Below are 20,850 nucleotides of genomic sequence, written 5' to 3' on the forward strand. Positions count from 1 at the left end.
GTAGATAGTAATGTTATATCGTTATTTTGATGAATATTCGTGAGTAGAGCGGATTCTAAAATTAGTCGTAGCAATACTACTATTAAGGAATCAACTCATACTTAAAAGTATCATCCCCATTTGGCGACTTAGAAAATAGTGCAAAAATAAATGTAAAATTGAAAGAAATAAAACCCCCAAATTGTGATTCTATAAATTTTTGTAATGAATCCGATAGTAAAAAAAGCTGAATTTCGACATTCGTTTAATGCAGTTTATTGTATTTGCCAACGGTAACATCACGATATTCATTTTTCTGGGGACAAGGATTATTCCACGGGTACAAGTACTTGGGTAAAAGAGGAAAGCATCGAGCAAATCCTGTTCCTAGCGGCTCCTTGGGATAGAAACAGCATCGGTACCGTTTCTCGGCAGGCTTGTGCGTTTTCACCCAGGACTCCATTTGGTCCATCCATTCCGGAAGGGAGAAATCCAAGTGGGGCTCATCGTGATCGACGCTGCGTTTCCTCTTGACAATCGCCAACGACGGAAACAGCAGGTTGATGAGGACTATCAATGGGGTGAAGATGATGCCCAAGGTGGAGAGGACGGCCAGGACCAGATAACCGGCCATTTCCAATACCGAATTCGCCGACGCCAGGTCCAGCCATTTCCTTTCCCAGCTGACAAATGACCGAATCAAGGTCGACATTGCCTCCGTCTGTCCTCTCTGCAAAGTCATGTTCTGTTGCGAGGGGTGGGCCGTTGGTGAACCGACGAACGTTCTCCTGACACGCTCTTCCTGCAAAATGAAATTGTATGAACGTTAGATCCACTGTCACAGAAAAGCATATTATTGCCAATAAGTTAAAGTGTGTATACAATTTTACCACAAGCAAAGTTGTTCTGCTGACATGTTCTGACGGCTTTTGGCAACGTATCGATGCAACAAACAAGATAAGGAAAACGCAGAAATGCATTTTTTGACACGTACGTGACTGTTTGGTAACCACTTTCATCACGTTATTTTTACACAAACTTCTCAACTTGGCAGACGACATTGAAACCAGAGGTGAAATTCGTGTGGGCCGTACCAAAGGTGAAAGAAAGTCGTCCTCTCCGCCCCTTTTTAATGTGTGTTTTGATCTAAAATATATATTGTATTCGATTGTGTTATCCGACAAACTTCACAAAAATTTGCCTAAGATCGGCGATGAAACCCGTTCTTATTATGTTTACGCAATTCAAGTCCCACGCCATTTTTATCAAGAATATGGGAAAAAGCGATTAAGCGTTCACGTATTACTGCTGGTCTTATAGGCCTAGCCCGCCTAGGCCTCATATCAAAATCATAGAGAATTCAATAAAAATTGATTTTTCCGTTTAACATCCCCATCTACAGTCGTCCGTCAAACACAATGCGCCGTAATGTCAAAACTGTCACTAGATGGCCGAGTGTTGACATGAAAAGGTAAATAACATCGTCAAGTCATCCGTAAACAGAAATGGAGTGCAAGTTTTCGTCACGAACTCACGTTTCCAAATAACAATTAATTCGTTTGAAATGTGACATTTATCATTAGATTCCAAATCCTGTCTTCTCTAATGAAATGAGTGCTTCACGGCAATGGCGATACAGGATGTTTTTGGGGTTGATGATTGTTTACATGGCAACTGCTTGCATTGTGGCTTGCGCTTTGCTGTGGACCACTGTAACACAATACAAAGTTGAAAATATCAGTGACACCACAGAAAATCAGTTTCTAGTCCCGATTTGTGGCATCAAAAAGGATTTATATAGTGACCCCCATATGAATTGTGATTTACTTGATCACTTAAGCTACGAGAAGTTTGTTGCCAACGGGTGGACAAAAATTGTGTACAGTGCCAAGTTAAATAACCAACCAATAGCAATCAAAACAGTCAATTTAAAAGGAAAAGATATAACTGATTGTGCCAAAACCAAGTCTATACTGTTGTGCCATAATCGAGCTGCTGAAAAATTAGTCAAAGAAATAAATTTATTGAAGGAGCTTAAGCATGAAACCATAATTCAGATGAAACATTATTGTGCCAAAACATCAGAAGACAATTTGTGCATGAAGTATGCAGTGATTGCTACAGAACTAGGCGATCCTCTGACCAACCTTAAACTTCTGCAAATGACATGGGATCAGAGAAGAAAGATTATTAAAGACCTTGCAAATTTAGTTAATTACGCCCAACATAGTCCTGTTGGTGTTTTAGGCCTAGCAGATCTGAGAAGGCCTCAATTTGTACTCATTAATGGTAATATGAAACTGACCGATCTTGACGATATCATTGTCGGTGAGCCCAGATGCGTAACGAACGTGGATTGCTCAAGTACGGTATTTTATTTAACATAGCACAAGTTCACAGAAAAAAAGTCTTGAGTAATAAATTCACATTTCATATTAGATTTGAACATTACCATTCAATGTATTTCAAGCCATTGTGGAGGATACAACTCAAAATTGAACATTCAAAAGTCCTTCCAAGAATTTGGATCATACATTTTCCTGATGGAAGGAGTTCCCAGAGAGAAAAGAGTGGACCTGGATAGGCTGCGTCAATTGTGGAAAGGAAACAATGTGACAACCGAGCAATTGTTGGCAGATGCTCTACTTCTTTGATGCTTCTCATTTCTTTCCCTTGCCAGGTTTTACTATTGATGTTCTGTACAAAAAATTATAAATTAAAATCATACATGTTTCTAGAATAATTGATAGGAGACTTACGGTGCCATTTTCCCGCTGAGGACCACGTATGGACTTTGTAATTCTTTTTGCTTGTCTTGTAATTTTTTTAGCGTGTTCAGAGGTGTGTCAGTTGAGGACATTCGATTCATCAGCTGAATTCATGAAAAAATTGCAAAAAGGGCATAAACAATCTTGTGTACAAATAAAAAATAACTATATAAAATACGGTACCATTTTATCCTCATCTTTTTTGGCCCTCTTTTCAGACTTAAGTTTACCGGATCCTTTACCATGAAACTTGTGTGATAAGTGTCTAGAAAATGCAACAAGTTTTAGAAATTTGGTTACAAAGTACGTCATAATACAATAATGACACTTTAAAAAAAAAACAAGCATATACCGGAAAGCTTCTTTAGTCGACATTGCCTTGCCATTATCGTCGATGTACTCAAGTTTTGGCAAAGGTTTGTAGCCTTCTTTGTCTTTAAATTCTACAACCGGGCCATCAAAACGATTTCTTCTTGAATATTTGTCGTCCTCGCTGAAATAACAAAATAAAATAAGAATAACTGAATATCGTATAAACAAAACACAAAATAATTGTACGCTGCTTTATCTTCTATGGTGTAGCGCTGCGCCTGCAGCTCTTGGGCGGACTTAGAAATAACTATCCTCTTTTTCTCTTCTTTCTCCAGATAGCCTTTGCTCATAGCCAATTTCAAAGCTGCAGCCATTCCCGAGCCGACATCAGGTTCCTCGTCCAGGATAACAGTAGCGTTATCTATTTTACAAAGAGAAAAGAAACAAATGCAAACACTGACAACAATAAAAGTGACGAGAACACAGTATACATACCCTTTTCATTACGATCGACATCCATGCTGTCGTCGGAACCTTGATCGTTTTCACGTTCCAGAACATTCCATCCACCGCGTTCTTGAAGACGCTCAGCCTCCCTTTTTCGTTCTTCTTTTTCTTGATTTCTTCTGCGTTCTTCTGCCAACTGTCGCTCGAAATCCTATTGCCAAAACAGAAGCGCAATTAATTAAAGTCAAAACAAAAAAAAAAAAAATTCATGCAATGAATTACCATTAACTCATCTTCGTCTTCATCACGATTGCCTGCCATACCATAGGTTGGTATGTCACCAAGAGTACGACAGAATTCTGCTGTGGCATTCAGTATGATACTACTCTTCAGAGGATCCTCTTCCATACCTTCAGTTTCTTCCAAAGGCTCGCGTTTTAATGACCGCGTAATCATGTTCATGTCCCACTGATCAGCCTTCCTTTCTTTTAGTTTATTAGCTTTTAATAGTGCCTGACGTATTTCTTTTTGGGATTCGTCTACAGTAATCTTGAATCCGCTTAAATCTGGCGTTGGATAAACAACGACATAATAAGTAATAATAAAACAATATACTAGTCAAACTAAAATACCTTCTGTGACCTCTTCATCCATTCTCTTCTTTCGAGATCTCGATCCCAAGTCTGACGAAGTTGTTTCTTGCGTTTCTTGAATAAGATCGTCAGCTTTTAAAATGCCGTCGCCTTTGGATCGAACCTTTTTGACGCGACGTTTAACTTTTTTGAAGGAAACCATTTCTTCTGCTGTGTAATATTCAGATGCAATTTGGAGCGGTCGCGATTCCAGTGATTCAATTTTCTTCTGTTGCAATTTGAGTTTGTCTTTCATCAACTTTTGGGCTTTCATTTTGGCTTCTTCATCTCCAATTTTACCTAGAATTTTAACAAAAATATTTTTGTAAAGATCAACAAAACAAATCTAATATTTTACCTAGGACAAAGCTATCATGTTTTTCTCCTTCTATTTCTGTGTCATATTTAGCAAGCAAGAGCTTTGGTTTGGGAAGGCCCAATTCATCAACTTCTTCCTCTTCATAGGGCTGATATCCCGGTCTCTGTTTCTTGATTTCATTGTTCTTTTTGTAGCGTTCTATATCAACAAGGTTGACATTCACCAAAACATCCCCTTCCTCTTGCAAGATGTTTTGATCTTTAAGAGTCAATACTACTTCTTTCCCTTCAGCTATCATTTCCTAACAAAATAAAGCAACATCAACACAGGTTCAAATAAAAGTATACGTTGTCGGTGACTTACCCGGTCATGTTCTACTTTTATTCCTCGTAAGTCTCTACTTGTGTATGCTTTCGCTTTTTGTTTAATCAGTTCAGTAGTTACCATATCTCCTACACCAAATGCTTCATCCATTTCTTCAAGCATTTTTGCTCTTTTATTAGCTTCTTCCTTTTCTTTCTGAATCCTTCTTGATTTTTCAACCCAGCTAACAGCATTGTCATCATCATCAGCTGTTGTATGAGCAAGAGTGCGCACTTGTGCAAGCTTTTGTTCTATTTGCCTCTTTTCTCGTCTTTCATCTAGTTTTCGTCTCAACTCTTCTGTGGCTTTCTTTTCACGGAGGTTCTCTAGAGAAATACCACATTTAAATTGTACAAGTAAAGACATTTAAATGAAATCATTACCTGCTGGGACATGAACATCCTTTTTCTCAGTACTGGCTTCAACATTTGAATTTTCTCCTCCAATCTCCAATGGCTTTAAACCAAGTTCAGCTCTTATTCTGTTGGTTTCCTCAATCGAAATGGAAGTATCATTGGTTGAATTAGCAACTGGTCTTTCATCATTCCCTTTTCCTTAAAAAAAATTATTGGTTACTAGTTACTAATAAACATAATTTTGAATACATACCTGTCAACAGTTCTTCGCTCTGAATGTTGAGACTTATATCTTCCTTTATTTGTTTGGATTTGACGGAGGCATAACTTTTTGAATGTGATCTTGACGGAGACCTAGATGGGGAACGATGTCTTCTTTTTCGAGAATTATTATGATCGCGACTTTCTTTTCGGTCCATGTCTCCTTAAGAACTGAAAGAAAGTAGTTTAACTTGGGTGGGAAGTTTTGATTTCTTTAAACATCAAAATTTTTTCAATAGAATTCCTTAAAATATCAAACAATAAAAGTAGGGTACCAGAATCTGTATTCAATTAATGATCTTGCAACAATTTTACTTCAGAGCTTGAGAACTGAGAAGCAGACTTCAGCTTTTGCAATATTTATTTTGATGCCGTTGGGTGTTGGTAAATGGCTAAATGCGGGATTGGAAAGCGGGGACAAATACAAATCCATTGATTCCGCAACAGATGGCGTGTTAATCCTCCTATTGAATAAAACTTAAAAAACGAAATCAGAAGATAAATTAATCCGTAAATCAATAAAGGAAAAACATAATGAAAACATTAAGTCCAGTATAGTTTTTAACTATTTGTTTTACATGTGAAGACTTGTGCGGCAAAACCAAAAGTCCAAAACGAACAATGTCGTTGTCGATTGTTGTTTATACTAAGGGTTCCAAGATTCCGCACCAGGTTCGCTAGTGAGGTAGGCTGATCGCCTCAAAGACTATAGATGTTATTCCAATGAAAAAGTAGTAGTCGAACAAAAAGTCCTGCGCAGTTTACGCCGATGCGCAACACTGCGGCCGATAGCAGAACCAGAGCAATAGATGCCTGGTCGGTTCTCGGCTGTGTTGGCTTCCCTATCCCGGTTTTAGGGTAAAAGTATCCCCGATTTTCAGACATTTTAGGGCGGAGCTTGTCAGAATTGTGAAGTAGAAACTGAAAAACAGAGCCATCTAGGCTCTCAAAAGTAGCTGAGCGTAGTAGCTGACACACTCACTAGAGCGCTCATTCCAGTTTCCAAATCGGACCACGTTTACCCTGAATATAGGGTCTGTTAGGGTGACCACCCCCTCTCGATTTTCGCAGCGCTAGGTGGCTTATAGGATGAAGCCCGGCATGGCCGAAAAACGAAGAAATTTTTAGGAATTTTTTCAAAAATTTCAATCGTTAATATCTCGGCTTCTGAGCCGAGCATCGAAAAAACATGAAAATGGTTTGAAGAGGTGGGCTATCCCATCATTATGAAACAATTAGAATATTTCTAGGTGCAGCAGTTGACGAGAAAACTGCTGCACAAAAAACGAAAAAAATTCCAAATTTCGGCTACCCCCTCTCACTTTTTAAAAATATCTCCCAAACTACAAAAGCTAGGCGATTGCGGTTTTCAGCAATCGACTTAGAGAAAAATTTTGCACAAAACCCATCTATTTGTTTATTTTTAGAACCCCTAGCGACGATTTCCGCTAAATCAAAAACCCCCAAAACGGCCTCTTTGAGTGGCGAATCGCTTGTTAAATCGTTAGGAACATTGCTCAATTCCAGTTCGAAGTTGCCTAATTCCAGTTACGACAAAAACGGCAAGATAGAGCTGCATTTTGGTTCGGAGAAATAAACTGGTAATACTGTGTTGTTTTTTGGTGGTATATCTTCGTTCCATCCAAATATTTCTCTGTGCAGAGTGACTGGCAAGTTCGATTCAAGAACATACAACAACATCCTCAAAGAACATATTCTTCCTTTTTGCAAGATGAAATCAACTAGACATATTGGTGTAGTACATGACTGGTAATCTTATTTTCACATTACAAATTAAATTTCTTGTGTGTGTATGTTACCGAATATTGTTATCAACTGTTTATAAGTTCCCGGTTAACCGCAGCAAAGCTGCTATGAAATTTGTTACTGAACCAGAGGGTAACATTGTCATTCTTGATTTGCCTAAATCATTCGGGGACGCCATACCCGTTGAAACTGTTTGACTGAAAATGATCAATGAGTTCACCCACGGATTTGTGACGGCTACTAGTGAAGAAGGTTTATTGTGAGAGGATTCTATGATTTGACAAAAGGTGTGCCACGTAGAATACGTTCATCACCTAATTTCAAACATTCCGCTATAACTTAAGAAATGTGTTGATTGCCATGTCTCAAAATTCGTAGATTAAGCTGTTGTGTTACTATTTTGGTTGATGCAATAAAAGCAGTTAATACAAACTTGATTTTGTTAGAAGTATAATTGTCTAACACAAGCAACAATAACTCGAGTGACTCCACAGACTAGGCTAAAACTTACATGAAATAAAAACTTGAGACACAAAAACTTTTTTAGAATTAGTGCAAAGAAACCAAAGGTATTTTAGTTATTTGTACTCTAAAGGACACAACCACTTATTTTTTAAAATTTGTCAATCAAATCACTTTTCACTGCTCTTGAAATTCTTTGACGTAGTACTGGTGCATCATTCTTGCGCTGCGTCATTGCTGAAGCAAATGATTTCTTCCTCGACGTTGCTTAGATTCACATTTTCAGTCGCCGAGGGTTTCTTCTTCCTTTTATTTTGTGGCTTATCAGCAATCGTGGCTGAAGTTTGAGCCTCAACATTTTGGTCCCCCAATTTCTAAGACTAATTAGTTAGGAAGAAATTTGATAAGAAAACATAACTACTATGAATATACATAATGAAAAACAATAATTAGCAGAATCGCACAAACCATTGCCTTCTTCCAAGCAGCCTCCAAATGCTTCTATTTTATAAGTGGTTTACTTTAATGTGACTCTTTGATCTTTTTCAATTCCAGTTCACTGGTGAAATTCGCGCTCCTGCAATCGTTTGTTTTGTAGTTGGATTCTCGGCCCAGTCTGCTTTAAAGAATGTGCTGGTGTTCAAAGGGTTGCCCTATGGAGTTGAGCAAGTTAATGCCATATTCGAATACCGCTCGACCAAATACGCCATTGAGACAGCAGTAGTAGGAGAGGGGGTGGGGGTCCCAGAAGTGGAAGATGATGGCTGTTGCTGTTGAAAGAGCTCGCGTGAAGTAGAGGTAGTTTATGCCGCAGTAAAAAATCACTCGAACGCTTGTGGGAAAGCAGTAGTAGGGAGAGGGAGTTTGTGTCCCGGAATGGAAGGATGATGGCTGTTTCTGTTGCAATAAGTCAAGAGGAGTATAGGTAGTTGATGCCACTGTCAAAGACCGCTCGAACGCTTGTGGGAAAGCAGTAGTAGGGCAAGGAGATTGAATCGCAAGATAAGGAAGATGACGGCTGATGTCCAATAAGCGGACTGAAAATGATAGATGCGATTGGAGAGGATCTGCGCGTACTGTATATTAGAGAATAACGAGTGGCTACTGGAGAGAGTAATTGTACCGTCAAGCGAGAAAATCCAGGAATATTATGTTCCTAGATGTTGCTGTTGTGGTTAAAGCAGTATTGATTTGATGTAGAGTAGAAGCGGATGCTGAAAAAAATGTAAATTAATGAGGAAATGAATGATGTAATAAATGAAGGAATGAAAGAAGAACAAAAAGCTCACCAGGTAAATCAGTAGCCTTTGATAAGGCAAATGTTTTCTCAGGGATGGCTTTACGATCCAATGGAAAGATTCCTGTGGCTGCAAATGCTTTAATGATGTTCGCTTAAATGCTTTCTTTATTGGCTCCTCTGATATTAGTGGAACATGATAAATTGTAATACGAAGCCCTGGATGAATTCACAATCAAAAGTCATGCGCGTCTTATAGGAAAAGTTTGAACCTACCATAAACACACCTATCAAAAGGCTGAGATGCATGAGAGGTGTGTGGAGGTAACGTCATAAGGATTATGCCTTGTTCTATAGCGTAAATCACAATCGAATAGCAAAAGTGTGATTCATGATTGTCCAAAAATACGAGAACTTTTTTTTAGGTAAGCAAACTATCTGCTTCCTTAAGTGCTTTAACAAGATGAGAAACGACTCTTCGCCCATCCAACCCGAAGGATTGGAAGGAAGGATAGGGAACTGCGTCTTAAATGTTTGAGAAACGTTTACCAGGGGGTAACGAAAACACCTGGATAGAATTTACCGGGCGAGGATAAAGGACACATTGTAACATTACTTCCTCGTTCACCACTTTTGCGACCATACACCTACACAAAATTAATCGAATTGTGTACAGTTTAATGGCATTCATAAGATTAAAATAGCAAAATACCCAGTGTGTTCCTGCTTGAGAGATAACTTTACTAGAATCCAGGACTGTAGGGTCACATTTTTCATCAACATCGAAAATTTGATAATCTGTGAAGTTGTGCTTTTCATAAAGTTCTTGGACTTTGCCATAGATCTTGTCCATAACTACATGTTCAACGCTGCTGCTATAGCTTGGCTAGTATTTTCAAGTTTTTCATGGACGATCGAGGATTACGTTTCATAAAGTTGCCAAACCGAACCCGACCACATAATTCTTCTTCTACACATTTTGTAGGCATTTTTAGGCCATTATATTGGCAGTAGGAATAGACAAAGCTTTTTCAACATCTTTGCAGAGAGGCCAAAACCTTCTTCTTGAGTGGCAATTAAAAAGTCAGCAAGTTCTTCTTCCAGCAACGATGAACACTTTTTTACCATATGGCTTTTTAAGTGGATTGTTAGGTTATTGTAGTGAAACGCACTTGCTGTAGTAATCTTTAAGAATTGTTTTGGAAATACCAGTTTCAGTGGCAACCTTTCTGAATGACGTTGTAGAAAGATTTTAAATAATGAATTGCATTCTTCAGTGTTTCTTCTGTTGGAGGTGGATTGATTTTATTACTCTTATTCGCTGTATTACTGTATTCGCTTAGAATTAATGTATTCTCTTTGCACAAAAAACATGAATATTACCATAACAAATATTACATTAACAGAAATGCATAAATACTAAGTTTAAGTACAGTTAACACTCAGCAGTTATGATGCAGTTTAAGGGGGAAAATCCAGTGAACAACCAGTGTTGAATACAATCCAGTGAATCGAAATTCTTTACATTAACTTCATACCAGTATTCTTCATGGCACAGATAAAAAAAATATGGGAAAATTTATCCAAAAACGAAAAGCAAAAATACTCCATTTCAAATACATGGCAAGATGATGAGAGACGGAAATAAAAGAAAACTTTAAAAATATTTGTCAGACATATTCAACCTGAAAAACACAAGAGAGAAATTCCATGAGAAGATATTACATTAAAATCCTAGATCACGTAAAAGCTAAAATTTACAAAAGAGAAAACACAAAGAAAAATCATTATTTTAAAAACAAATCTAAAAGAATTTTACAAACAAGTTGAGGAAGGAAAATAAATTAGAGGAAAATCAAGACCCTTAGTGAACAATGACCACATGACACAGAGAAAAGAGAGGAGGTTTTAAAAATATAAATAATAAGACAGTTACACAAGAAATGAATTACAAAAGGCAGAAGTGTGGGGCTTAGCGTTTGGGGTACATTCGGAACAACAAATGAAGGAAGAGACTGGATTCACAGAACATCACGAAACTACTATAACATGGGAAACCGGAATTTCAGAACAAGTTGTTGTAGAATATTACAACAACACTGACTTTAATTATTGGCCCAAATGTGTTGAAAGTCTTGATGTAAATAGTTCTTGGTACCCTGTTATTGAAAATGAAGCTACAGTAAATGGAGTAGTTCAAACAATGGATGAAGTGGTAGGTAAAGTTGATATCGCTTGAGGTATAAGGGAAAATGAGAAGGATTTTATCGAAGAAATCCATATTCTTGGGACAGGACGTTGTGTGGATATCACATTCGACCCAGCTTTTTCGTATAACCCACGACTTATGGGAAAATTATTGTGAGTATTGAGAATCAAGGTTGATAAAATGGAAGATAATCCCACAACTATTCAAAAATAGTTGAAATATAAAAAAAGTAACAAAAAATTGCAGATGTAATTATGGAATTAATGGTATTACGTAACGATACTGGAGAATACGACGTTTACGTTCCATCCAATTTCCCAGAAGAAAAACTTAAACCACATATGCAAAGTATAAAAGACATTTTTTTTTCTAGAACATATTATATTACATGACGATTGTCTTCGTTAATATATTTCCCCATATACTATGACTATCATTATTCGTGTTACTGTTCGTTAAGTACCACACTTTGTTAACGAAATAAATGGAAATTAAAATCCCAATTTTGTCGAATGTATCATTTACAATGAAAAAACTAATCATAGCATTAAATGAAATGTTGATGAAAACCACACAGGTGAATGTCCAAAACGGAGGAAGTTACAGGAAGTGGTCAATCACGATTACATATTTTAGTGCACATTCTAAATATACAACTGGAAGTTAGCAACATTCTGTATTAAGAAATAACATGGGAAACGGAATAAATTCAAGTTTATTATCTTGGAATTTCGGGATGGAGACAATGCACTTTCACAGGTTCAATACAGTGATCTGTATGTATATTTTTTCAAAAATTATTTTTCGTCTGCCAAATTATTTGTGTTTATTTTTTCGTTTGCCTAACTTGTTATTGTGTTCGCAATTGCCTCGTTCTTAAACTTTTTGCCTCTTTCTTCGCAATTGCCTCGTTCTTATTGTGTTTGCGATTGGTTTGATTAACAATGCTTATTTCTTATTTAATGTTTGTTTGATTGTGTTGCAAGGGCTTTCGTTGATCGAAAAAGTCATCCGCGTTGAAGAATGAACTTCAACAATGCTATATTAATAAATTTACATATAAAAAGAATGGGAAGAAAACATTGTAAATGAACGTTGAAACATTTTTTCCTGGTGCAGGGATGATTCCATTTCCTTAGTTTAAACAAACTATTTGATCCAATTAATCAACTTGGTCCTGTGAAGGCTTGTTATCTTCGCCAAACATTACGGGTCCAACAGGGATTGGTAGGCGGAATATTTAAGGCGTAATAGATCACCAACCTCGTCCATGGCCTCAATAGACTATTAACCAAAGCTCTTGTATAGAATTTATTTCATCCTGTGTTAGCGAAAGAAAAAACACATACCTTTTGGAGCATTTCTTTGGTGTGTAAGGCAGAGCTACAGAATCTTGAACGGCTTTCGGTGATCCGGGTAGCTGGAAAGCCAACACTGACAGAAGCTACGCCACGTTTGATAAGTTCTCGTGTTGTGGCACTATTTATTCAATAAATAAGAAAACAAGGTCAACGTATGAAGTAAAAGACTAAAACTAGCGAGATCCTTACGCAATTTTAGCAGGCATGAAAAGTAACACGGGACGACAGGTGAATCATCATTGCCATAGACGATTAAGCCAAGCTGACGCAGCGAAAATAACTACTATTGCGAGATAGTTGAACCAAGCGTCGCTGTCCTGCAATAAAAATGCAACACATTCCTATGTTAGTCAGTTGTTATGGGGAGATTACAAATTTATAAAGAAGCAATTACCTTCATCTGTTCCGTCTTCGCCCATGATGATGCGCATCTATGAGATCATTTTTTGGGCGACAGGCGGTGACATAGAAGTAGCATAACAATTGGCGTTACTATTGTTTCCCTTTAAGGTTGAAAGTTGCGTTGAAAGTCAACGTCTTTTGATTGAAGGTCACGTTGCTTGCCGATTGATTTTGTTTGTTTAAATCAAACTAATGCATTAAAGTTGTTTAAAAAGATGTGTGACTGTGTGTTCATAACTTTAAAATCAATCAGGCATCTAGGAACGGGGAAAACGTTTCAAAATTGGTTGACGAAAACAATTTTTGATGAAACATGAGGTAGGCTGGTGCAAGGTCCCATTCTATGTTATGAACTTTTTCAAGTCGGTCGCTTCCTCGGTGAAGTAGAGTATAAGTCCCTTTTCACTATGTTGAAGCGGCTTACTCTCCTGGGAACTGCTTAGTTCCTTATGGAAGATGAGGTAACCGCTAACAAGATAGGCTACTCTTTGGAGGGACTGCCTGTTGCTGGAAGGAAAAGTGAAAAACCATGCCGGAATATTTAGTTCAGTTTAGTCTTTTAGAAGAGAATGTCTCTCTCTAAGTTGATGGTAAAAGGAAAGAGTTTCGATAAACACAATGATATTTTAAAGTGCATAAAAGAAATAGAGTTACAGGAAAAGGTTTATTTGCGCCGTGGTACTACTCAATCGATTACATCATACAACAACCGCAAAAATGTAAGTCTCAATCAATCGTTTTAAATTGTGCGAGTGTTTGACAATATTTTAATCCTGTAACAGGCGCGTTACACAAAACTAGACCCTACACTGGAGTTTTACCGAGTTCAATATCTATGTCCGCATAACAATTCCGATAGCAGGAATCGTCCGAACTTAGATGAACGACCAAATCAGAACATCATGGCTTGCGATTGCCCCGTCCAGATTAATTTTGTCTTCGACAAGGAAATAGGAAATTTTGTTATCAAAACATGCGTGCTTGAACACAAAAACCATCCGGTTTCAGCGGAACACGTGAAAACATATGCTAGGAAACGGTACATTTTACACAAAATTTAATTTCAATAAGTGCTTGTTAGGCTTTACTGAACTGCTTGTTTTTTTGAGGCACATGGTCGCAGAAAGTCTGGATTTTGCAAAAGAAGCTTCGGCCGTCGGTGCTCAGCCAGCCAGATTAAGAGGATTGTTATTGAAGAAATATGATTCCCATCTAATCAGTAAAGATCTGATCAATCTCAAACAAAGTTTGACTGGTAATCTAATGGAATATAACTGCTCTTAGGCCTAAAGGCAATGTTCTGTTCTGTAGCTTAAACTTTCTCATACTTTTACTTCTATCAGGAAAAAACGAAGACGAATGGCAACAAACGGTTGCCATTTTAAGATAATTAGATGACGACAATCGGCGAAATGACCAAGATTCGGGAGAAAATAAAGAGAATGAACGTACGAAGAATGTAGTTCAGGTGGTGCAAGATTCTGACGGGGAAGTTCAGGGAATATATTTCCAGACAGAATCACAAAGGAAGTTATACTCACAGATTGGAACGGTGTTGTAAATGGACGGAACGTACGACACCAACAATCTTGGTTTTTCGCTCTATCACTTATTGGGAGTAGATAACAACGGTGAAAGCCAACCTCTCGCACAGTTCTTTACCAAGACCGAAACGAAAGAAGCTCTCGCCGAGTTCCTGCGAATATCTACGGAGGTGAGTAAATATAATTAGTTGGCATATTCAACATCTAATTATGAATCATACTTACAGAATAATGACGCAAGCATCACAAAAGTCACCATCACCGACAAGGACTGCTCCGAGATCGCAGCATTAGAAGAGTTTTTTCCCGAGGCGATTCACATTTTATGCCATTTTCATGTCCTTAAAGCGGTTGATGCGCGCCTGAATAAAAAGGTCGATGGTAAGGGATTAAGTGAACAGTTCAAAGACGAAATCCGCGAGCATTTTCGTAAAGCTCTCTACGCAGAAACGGACGCTGCCTTTGAGCATGCAAAACAGCATTTGTTAAACAAAGGTAACTTACAAGTTTCCTCTTATAAATAATATGTTTCATTATTTACCATTGAAATTAGGTAAGGGGGAGGAGAGTCTTTCTTCGTACTTCCAACTAAATTGTTTAAACATCGAACCAAAGTGGACGACTCTCGAGCGCTTACCGACGTTTGGTAATAACACGACCAATCGTTTAAAAAGGTAAAATCTGAATTTAAACCAAAAATGAAATTTAAAATACATAATTGTTCTATTCACTCAGGTTCCACCATACCATAAAGGAAATATTTCTAAAAACGAAGAGATTAGATCTCATTATACGCCATTTTCTTGACAACATAAAGTTAAGGATGACGGAGAGGAAATTGAAGCACAAAATTAGAGAGCTGCGCTTTCCCCACAAAATCACAAAAATCAATCCACTGTTCCAGGACTATCAACGTAAAATATCCCCATTCGCTTGGAGCCTTGTTGCTGAGCAAATTGGGATTGTTTCAAAGAAGAAAGTTACATACAGCTACATTCAGAAGGACGGATTTTACGACATTAAGTCGAGGAACTACAATTATCGGACTCAAACTGATTTGACAAAGTGCACCTGTCAATTTTTCTCGAATTATGGACTGCCCTGTCGCCACATCATATTCTTCCTCCTAAAAGACAACAAGGAAATCCAAGCTAATAATTTTTCCCAACACTGGTTGGTTGGCTGCCCGGAGGTGATTTGCATACTTTTAGTCATAATTTAAAATACTAATTCTTAAAGTTGTATAGGATGGCGTTATAGTACCTGAGTCTACTGCACCACTTACAGTAATTCAGGAAACAAAGAGAAAAAGGATGTATCCTGTGACGGTCAGAGAACAATTCAATATGGCCCTGACGCTTTTCAAGAAGATGGCTGAGACCCTAAGTGGCCTTACTTCCAGTGATTTCCAACAAAAAATTCAATTTTTTTTGGAAATTCACGATCTAATTAAGAAGGAGAAACCAATTAGGTTATCTACAATGGGTAAATTAGTTTCTTCAATCTAAAATTTTATATCAATTCCAACTTTTCATCGTACCTTAGATGATTTACCAACCGAAGAGTTCGTTAGTCAGGGGCAATGGAGAGTGATACCTCTGGCGCTGAACCAGATAATAAGTGTCCTGCGGTTTCACCGCATCCATGGAAGGATATTCGAATTTCACGGGCCCCGAAAAAGAGAGGAAGACCGAAGGGAAAAGAAAAAAGTCTTTTCATTGCCTTCCATGGCAGGAGACAAGGAGGAGCGACCAAGCGTGTACGCAATGAGAAGAACGTGAAGCCTAGGAAACGATTGAGAACAGAAAACGTAAGCAAATGTCTTATACATCCTAACAATACGTATAATAACTGTACTGTGTTTCTCACTTTTGTTTAGATGGGTGGAATTATGAGCAGAGAGATGGAGGAAGCGCTAATTTTGGCTGAGGAAGAAAAACACATGAAGGATTATTATAATCAAGATTCGTCATCACAACTTCAGGAATTACCTAGTACATTAGAGGTAAACAAGTATTATTAATCCATTGAAAATTATCCAAGTTAATACTCATTGATCTTCAATAGATAACTATCGACGCTTCCATCATACCTACACCCAGCGTAGTTTCACCTGTAAACAAAATAGACGTTCGCATCACCACAGCCGCTGATGTTCCACCAGTCGATGAAGTGGACGTGTCCATCATTGATCAGAACTACACATTGATCACAACTACACCCAGCGAAGTTTCACCTGTAAACAAAACGGACATCAGCATCACCACAACCACTGATGTTCCACCTGTCGATGTCACACTGATCACAACTGCATTACCCGATAATTCTGTAGAGGTAACAAAATGATATTTGGAAGAATTTCAGAAAAATGATTCGAATTTCCTTACTTCCTTTAATAGCTTGTGTCTTCGACTGATGGTTGCCTCCGAAATAGACGGGACAGGAGTAAACAACCCTATCTTTTCTTGGACAAGCCGCAAGTATTAACAAAGACGAACAAACTCATGTCAGGCGACATCAACAAGGCGCAGGCAATCCTGAAAAAGCAACATCCAGAAATAGGTGGTCTGCTCTGCTGTACAATTGGAGGCAGCCTTGAATTCCCCCGAGCGAAGGGCGATCAATGGTTGCAGATCGTTCATGACGGATCGGATCACTGGGTATTAGTTGCCAAAGGGTTTATTCAACGTGAACATGTACTGGTGTATGACAGCAGTCCCGGCCATCCATGGAGAAACGAGCATGTCCTAAGTTGTATGTCCAGTCTCCTCCAATCACCTGAAAAGGAAATGACATACATAATCAAAGATTGTCAACGGCAGAGCAATGGATATGATTGCGGGGTATTCGCGATTGCTTTTGCTACGAGCTTGGCATTCGGAGAAGACCCTGCAAAAAGAATGTATGACCCAAAAAAGTTACGCCCTCACCTTGTTCAGTGTATGGATTCCGGCAAACTAACTCCATTCCCATCAGTTCCAAGTCGTGCAACAAGGACTCACGAGACTGTCGAAGCAGAATTATTGTATTGTACTTGTCGCAGGACAGGTTGGGAGAAAAATGGATTTTAGTTTATCGGATGTGACGCGAATGGTTGCGACGGTTGGTTTCACAAAATGTGCATCAATAATTGTCCTAAAGATATGAATGATAAATGGTTATGTATTAACTGTCAATAATTGTAACTGTCTCAAATACACTTTCTGTTCAAAGAAATGTTGCTTATCAACATCCGTCCGTTTTCCCGCACATACACCGACCAAGACACTGAGCATGGCGTCAAAGGTCAAAAAATTGTTTTCGCGAATCTAGGACAAATTCAATTAAAATAATAGAAAGTTTTAAAAAGCCAACGAATTAGCGGTAAGCAATTTCAAATGAAATACTTGAAATTGATCCCTAAGGTATTCCAAGCGTGCCCTGAGAATCTGCGATTGAGTGAAAACGTAAGGAATACCGAACATTAACACGGCACTACACAAATCAAAAAATTACCAAATAATTTTAAAACACCTATAAATTTAGCTATAGATTACATACCACCCGAAATGATGATCAAAATCGATTCCTTCAGAGACTTTGCCCCGTGCGACTGAAAGTAATACAACTCCTCGACCATTATCACAGGCCTTCACCCGGATAGAAAAAATTATCTTTAGTTAGATGAAAGATGACTTTTAGAAACGGTTCGTACTTTGATGTAGTTAATGAGAGCCAAACTTGTTTCTGCTGCGTCTTGGGTTTCAATAAAAAGAAGTTTGTGTCGTTGTAATTGATCAATGAAACCCTGATCATACCAAGACGATACATTTGTTTCCAGGTATAGGTCACAACAGGCCACTACTTCAACCAACAAATTTCCATAGTTGCAAATAACAGCGGTGTCCTCACGAGTTTTGTATCGAGAAGACATGGCGACATGGTCGTTTCCTTTCGATACGATCTACAGTCGATATAAGAGTTATTTTGACTTGGAGGTTGTAGGAAATTAGGCGTAAATCAACTACCATTGGCAGAATACATGGCCTAGCCAAAGTCATAGTAAATGAGGTCATTATGACTGGATGAAAGTCGAGGATTTTGGGATCAATAATGATGGAGAATCACCATGTACAGCAGAAATTTATTTCCTATCATTCCCTCTTCATTAGCACACACCTATAAATGAGAAATAAGCATTCTTAATCAAACTAATTTCAAACACAATGTTCTATGAACCTGGTTACAATCAGAATGCCATCGTAGAATGTATGGCCTGCTGGAAATCACCAAGTACAGCAGAGATTTATTTCCTATCATTCCCTCTTCCTTTATGCACGCCATAAATATTAAATAAGAAATAAGCATTGTTAATCAAACCAATTGATTAACGAGAAATTGCGAATCCAATTGAACGAGGCAATTGCGAAGAAAGAGGAAAAAAGTTTAAACGAGGTGACAAATAATTTGGCAGACGAAAAATAAATTTTGAAAAAATATTAAAACTTGGCAATGCCGCGGTGAGGTGCAATAGCCAGTATTGGGCATTGGAGTACCTCACCAGTGAGGTGCAATAGGCGTGAACTATTTATTTTGATGCCGCTGGGTGTTGGTAAATGGTAAATGCGGGATTGGAGAGCTGGGACAAATACAAATCCATTGATTCCGCAACAGATGGCGTGTTAATCCTCCTATTGAATAAAACTTAAAAAACGAAATCAGAAGATAAATTAATCCGTAAATCAATAAAGGAAAAACATAATGAAAATATTAAGTCCAGTATAGTTTTTAACTATTTGTTTTACATGTGAAGACTTGTGTGGCAAACCAAGAGTCCAAAACCAACAATGTCGTTGTCGATGGTTGTATATACTAAGGGTTCCAAGATTCCGCACCAGGTTCTCTAGTGAGGTAGGCTGATCGCCTCAAAGACTATACCTCTATAGATGTTATTCCAATGAAAAAGTAGTAGACATGCCAAAAAGTCGTGCGCAGTTTACGCCGATGCGCACCACAGCGGCCGATAGCAGAACTAAGATTGTTATTACGCTTGACACTCAGCGTAGGCCCAATCCTTTGTTCGAGAACCGAATGCATGAGTCGTATAGTAGCTAACCGTCCTTAAACTTAGACATTGACTTATTCAATGCAACATGTGACCGCATGATAGAGCAGTGACAGGTGCTATGGTCTTTTAAAAATATAAAAATTTCAATACATCAATTCAATTGAACTTTATTTGTCGCTTTGGTCGAGATTCTATTCTCGGTCCTTCGACATGTCAACCCGGGATGCTGACCATTAGACCACCGGTGATTTGACGGAAAAACATGGGACCGTATAGTATGGCCCAGGTAACCCCCCTTCACTCACCCCTCTCCCATGGGTACGCGCCACCCCCCACTCGACCCCCCTTTCTGGCCGGCTTGGACAGCGCGTCACTCCGTAAAATTCAAAACTTTGAACAAGTTTTACGGGCACTTCCGCTCATTATACAACCCTGAATTAATTTCTTTTCGATATTAGAAAACCTGTCTTGCTAGGGAAGAACCCATTTTTGTCTTTTTCCTAGCTTCATGCAATATCGGGCGAGCCAAATAAAAATCTGCTGTGTATGGCACCTCTTCGCACAGCAACGCGCCGCTAGGGTGTCGGCTTGACCCATACCTTTAGATACTAATAAGGTCTATTGAGAAGACTTTTTAAAAGCGCCCTACCTTACGAAAATCCAAGCCTCTACCATTTGCCATTTGTACTGTTGCAATGTCTATTGTCTAGGAGATGTAATGTCTAGGAGATCTATTGTCAATTAATTTAATATAATATAATTAAATTTTTAGCGAATAAACTACTGTCTAGTATTTTATTCAGTAATATTATTCGGGGGATGCTATTGTCTAGAATTAAGTTTAGTTTTAATTTTAATTGAGTTCTATTGTCCTGTAATTTAAATTTAAAAAATCCTAGGCGAACTATTGTCCAGGAGATCGAAATGGACAGGAGATTAACAAGAACAGGAGTTCCACCGTCTGCGTGCCTTTAAAAAAAGAGAGATTATCGGGAATTTGGGACAGCAAATTTTACTGTAGTTGAGATAGGCAGAGAGCTTCGCCCTCAAATCGGGCGTAGCTAAGCAATTTTTTTTCATAAAATGTAAATCTCAATTTACACGATAATTCATAATTTTTTTTTACAGACATATAGAATTGATAAAGGGAAACACGATTTTATTTTTTTTTTAATTTTTAACAAATTTTAAGGCTTATAAATCAAATGTCCCAGCCACCCACCCTAGTGTCCTCATTTACCCCCCAAAATAGGCACCTCCCACAAATTTTTGAAAACTTTAGCCGTTTCCTACGGGTAAACGGTTTACTCTAAAATTAAATAAAAAATATGGGGGTACCTCTACATGTTAAATATAAGAAAATGAAAAAAAAATAAAAATAGGT

General features: G+C 38.1%; 3 protein-coding genes and 2 long non-coding RNA genes across 9 annotated transcripts; 1 reads left to right on the plus strand and 4 right to left on the minus strand.

Moving 5' to 3' along the window:
• Positions 1 to 239: 239 nt before the first annotated feature.
• On the minus strand, positions 240 to 1,328 carry LOC124337980. Its single transcript, XM_046792009.1, has 2 exons — positions 870 to 1,328; positions 240 to 781 (listed from the first exon to the last, which is right to left on the minus strand). The coding sequence occupies exons 1-2, from the start codon at positions 1,038 to 1,040 to the stop codon at positions 245 to 247; spliced, it is 708 nt and encodes a 235-aa protein (XP_046647965.1). The 5' UTR covers positions 1,041 to 1,328; the 3' UTR covers positions 240 to 244.
• Positions 1,329 to 1,448: 120 nt separating this feature from the next.
• Positions 1,449 to 2,922, plus strand: LOC124337974 (extracellular tyrosine-protein kinase PKDCC-like). Its single transcript, XM_046792004.1, has 3 exons — positions 1,449 to 2,343; positions 2,419 to 2,659; positions 2,718 to 2,922. Exons 1-2 carry the CDS (start codon positions 1,590 to 1,592, stop codon positions 2,631 to 2,633), a joined length of 969 nt encoding a protein of 322 aa, XP_046647960.1. The 5' UTR covers positions 1,449 to 1,589; the 3' UTR covers positions 2,634 to 2,659; positions 2,718 to 2,922.
• LOC124337956 (U4/U6.U5 tri-snRNP-associated protein 1-like) lies at positions 2,415 to 5,906 on the minus strand. Of its 2 annotated transcripts, none has more exons than XM_046791983.1 (13): positions 5,713 to 5,906; positions 5,430 to 5,608; positions 5,204 to 5,374; positions 4,821 to 5,146; positions 4,497 to 4,758; positions 4,139 to 4,438; positions 3,789 to 4,072; positions 3,555 to 3,717; positions 3,306 to 3,480; positions 3,100 to 3,240; positions 2,931 to 3,012; positions 2,739 to 2,851; positions 2,415 to 2,676 (listed from the first exon to the last, which is right to left on the minus strand). In XM_046791983.1, exons 2-13 carry the CDS (start codon positions 5,593 to 5,595, stop codon positions 2,640 to 2,642), a joined length of 2,220 nt encoding a protein of 739 aa, XP_046647939.1. In that variant the 5' UTR covers positions 5,596 to 5,608; positions 5,713 to 5,906; the 3' UTR covers positions 2,415 to 2,639. The 2 variants fall into 2 exon arrangements, with proteins under 2 accessions (XP_046647939.1, XP_046647940.1); XM_046791984.1 differs by having other exon boundaries at positions 5,430 to 5,649; positions 5,713 to 5,877.
• A 10,261-nt stretch (positions 5,907 to 16,167) lies between these two features.
• Positions 16,168 to 17,548, minus strand: LOC124337997. Of its 4 annotated transcripts, XR_006917608.1 has the most exons (6): positions 17,350 to 17,548; positions 16,807 to 17,197; positions 16,737 to 16,745; positions 16,512 to 16,655; positions 16,289 to 16,410; positions 16,168 to 16,203 (listed from the first exon to the last, which is right to left on the minus strand). It is a non-coding gene; the product is annotated as an uncharacterized LOC124337997 (long non-coding RNA). The 4 variants fall into 4 exon arrangements; XR_006917610.1 differs by lacking the exon at positions 16,737 to 16,745; XR_006917609.1 differs by having other exon boundaries at positions 16,512 to 16,745.
• A 738-nt stretch (positions 17,549 to 18,286) lies between these two features.
• On the minus strand, positions 18,287 to 18,847 carry LOC124337998. The gene is made up of 3 exons (XR_006917611.1): positions 18,638 to 18,847; positions 18,427 to 18,577; positions 18,287 to 18,362 (listed from the first exon to the last, which is right to left on the minus strand). It is a non-coding gene; the product is annotated as an uncharacterized LOC124337998 (long non-coding RNA).
• Between the last annotated feature and the right edge of the window lie 2,003 nt (positions 18,848 to 20,850).

This window comes from Daphnia pulicaria, chromosome 4 (genome assembly GCF_021234035.1).
Source record: "Daphnia pulicaria isolate SC F1-1A chromosome 4, SC_F0-13Bv2, whole genome shotgun sequence".
NCBI classification, from domain to species: domain Eukaryota; kingdom Metazoa; phylum Arthropoda; class Branchiopoda; order Diplostraca; family Daphniidae; genus Daphnia; species Daphnia pulicaria.

Bases quoted from the DNA above. Each gene is read 5' to 3' on its own strand.
- LOC124337980 (XM_046792009.1), bottom strand. From the start codon at position 1,040: ATGTCGTCTGCCAAGTTGAGAAGTTTGTGTAAAAATAACGTGATGAAA. The intron at 782-869 runs GTAAAATTGTAT...TTCATTTTGCAG, and splicing joins GCAGAACAACTTTGCTTGTG to GAAGAGCGTGTCAGGAGAAC.
- LOC124337974 (XM_046792004.1), top strand. From the start codon at position 1,590: ATGAGTGCTTCACGGCAATGGCGATACAGGATGTTTTTGGGGTTGATG. The intron at 2,344-2,418 runs GTACGGTATTTT...ATTTCATATTAG, and splicing joins AACGAACGTGGATTGCTCAA to ATTTGAACATTACCATTCAA.
- LOC124337956 (XM_046791983.1), bottom strand. From the start codon at position 5,595: ATGGACCGAAAAGAAAGTCGCGATCATAATAATTCTCGAAAAAGAAGA. The intron at 3,013-3,099 runs GTATATGCTTGT...TGCATTTTCTAG, and splicing joins TCGACTAAAGAAGCTTTCCG to ACACTTATCACACAAGTTTC. The intron at 2,677-2,738 runs GTAAGTCTCCTA...TTTTTTGTACAG, and splicing joins CTCAGCGGGAAAATGGCACC to AACATCAATAGTAAAACCTG.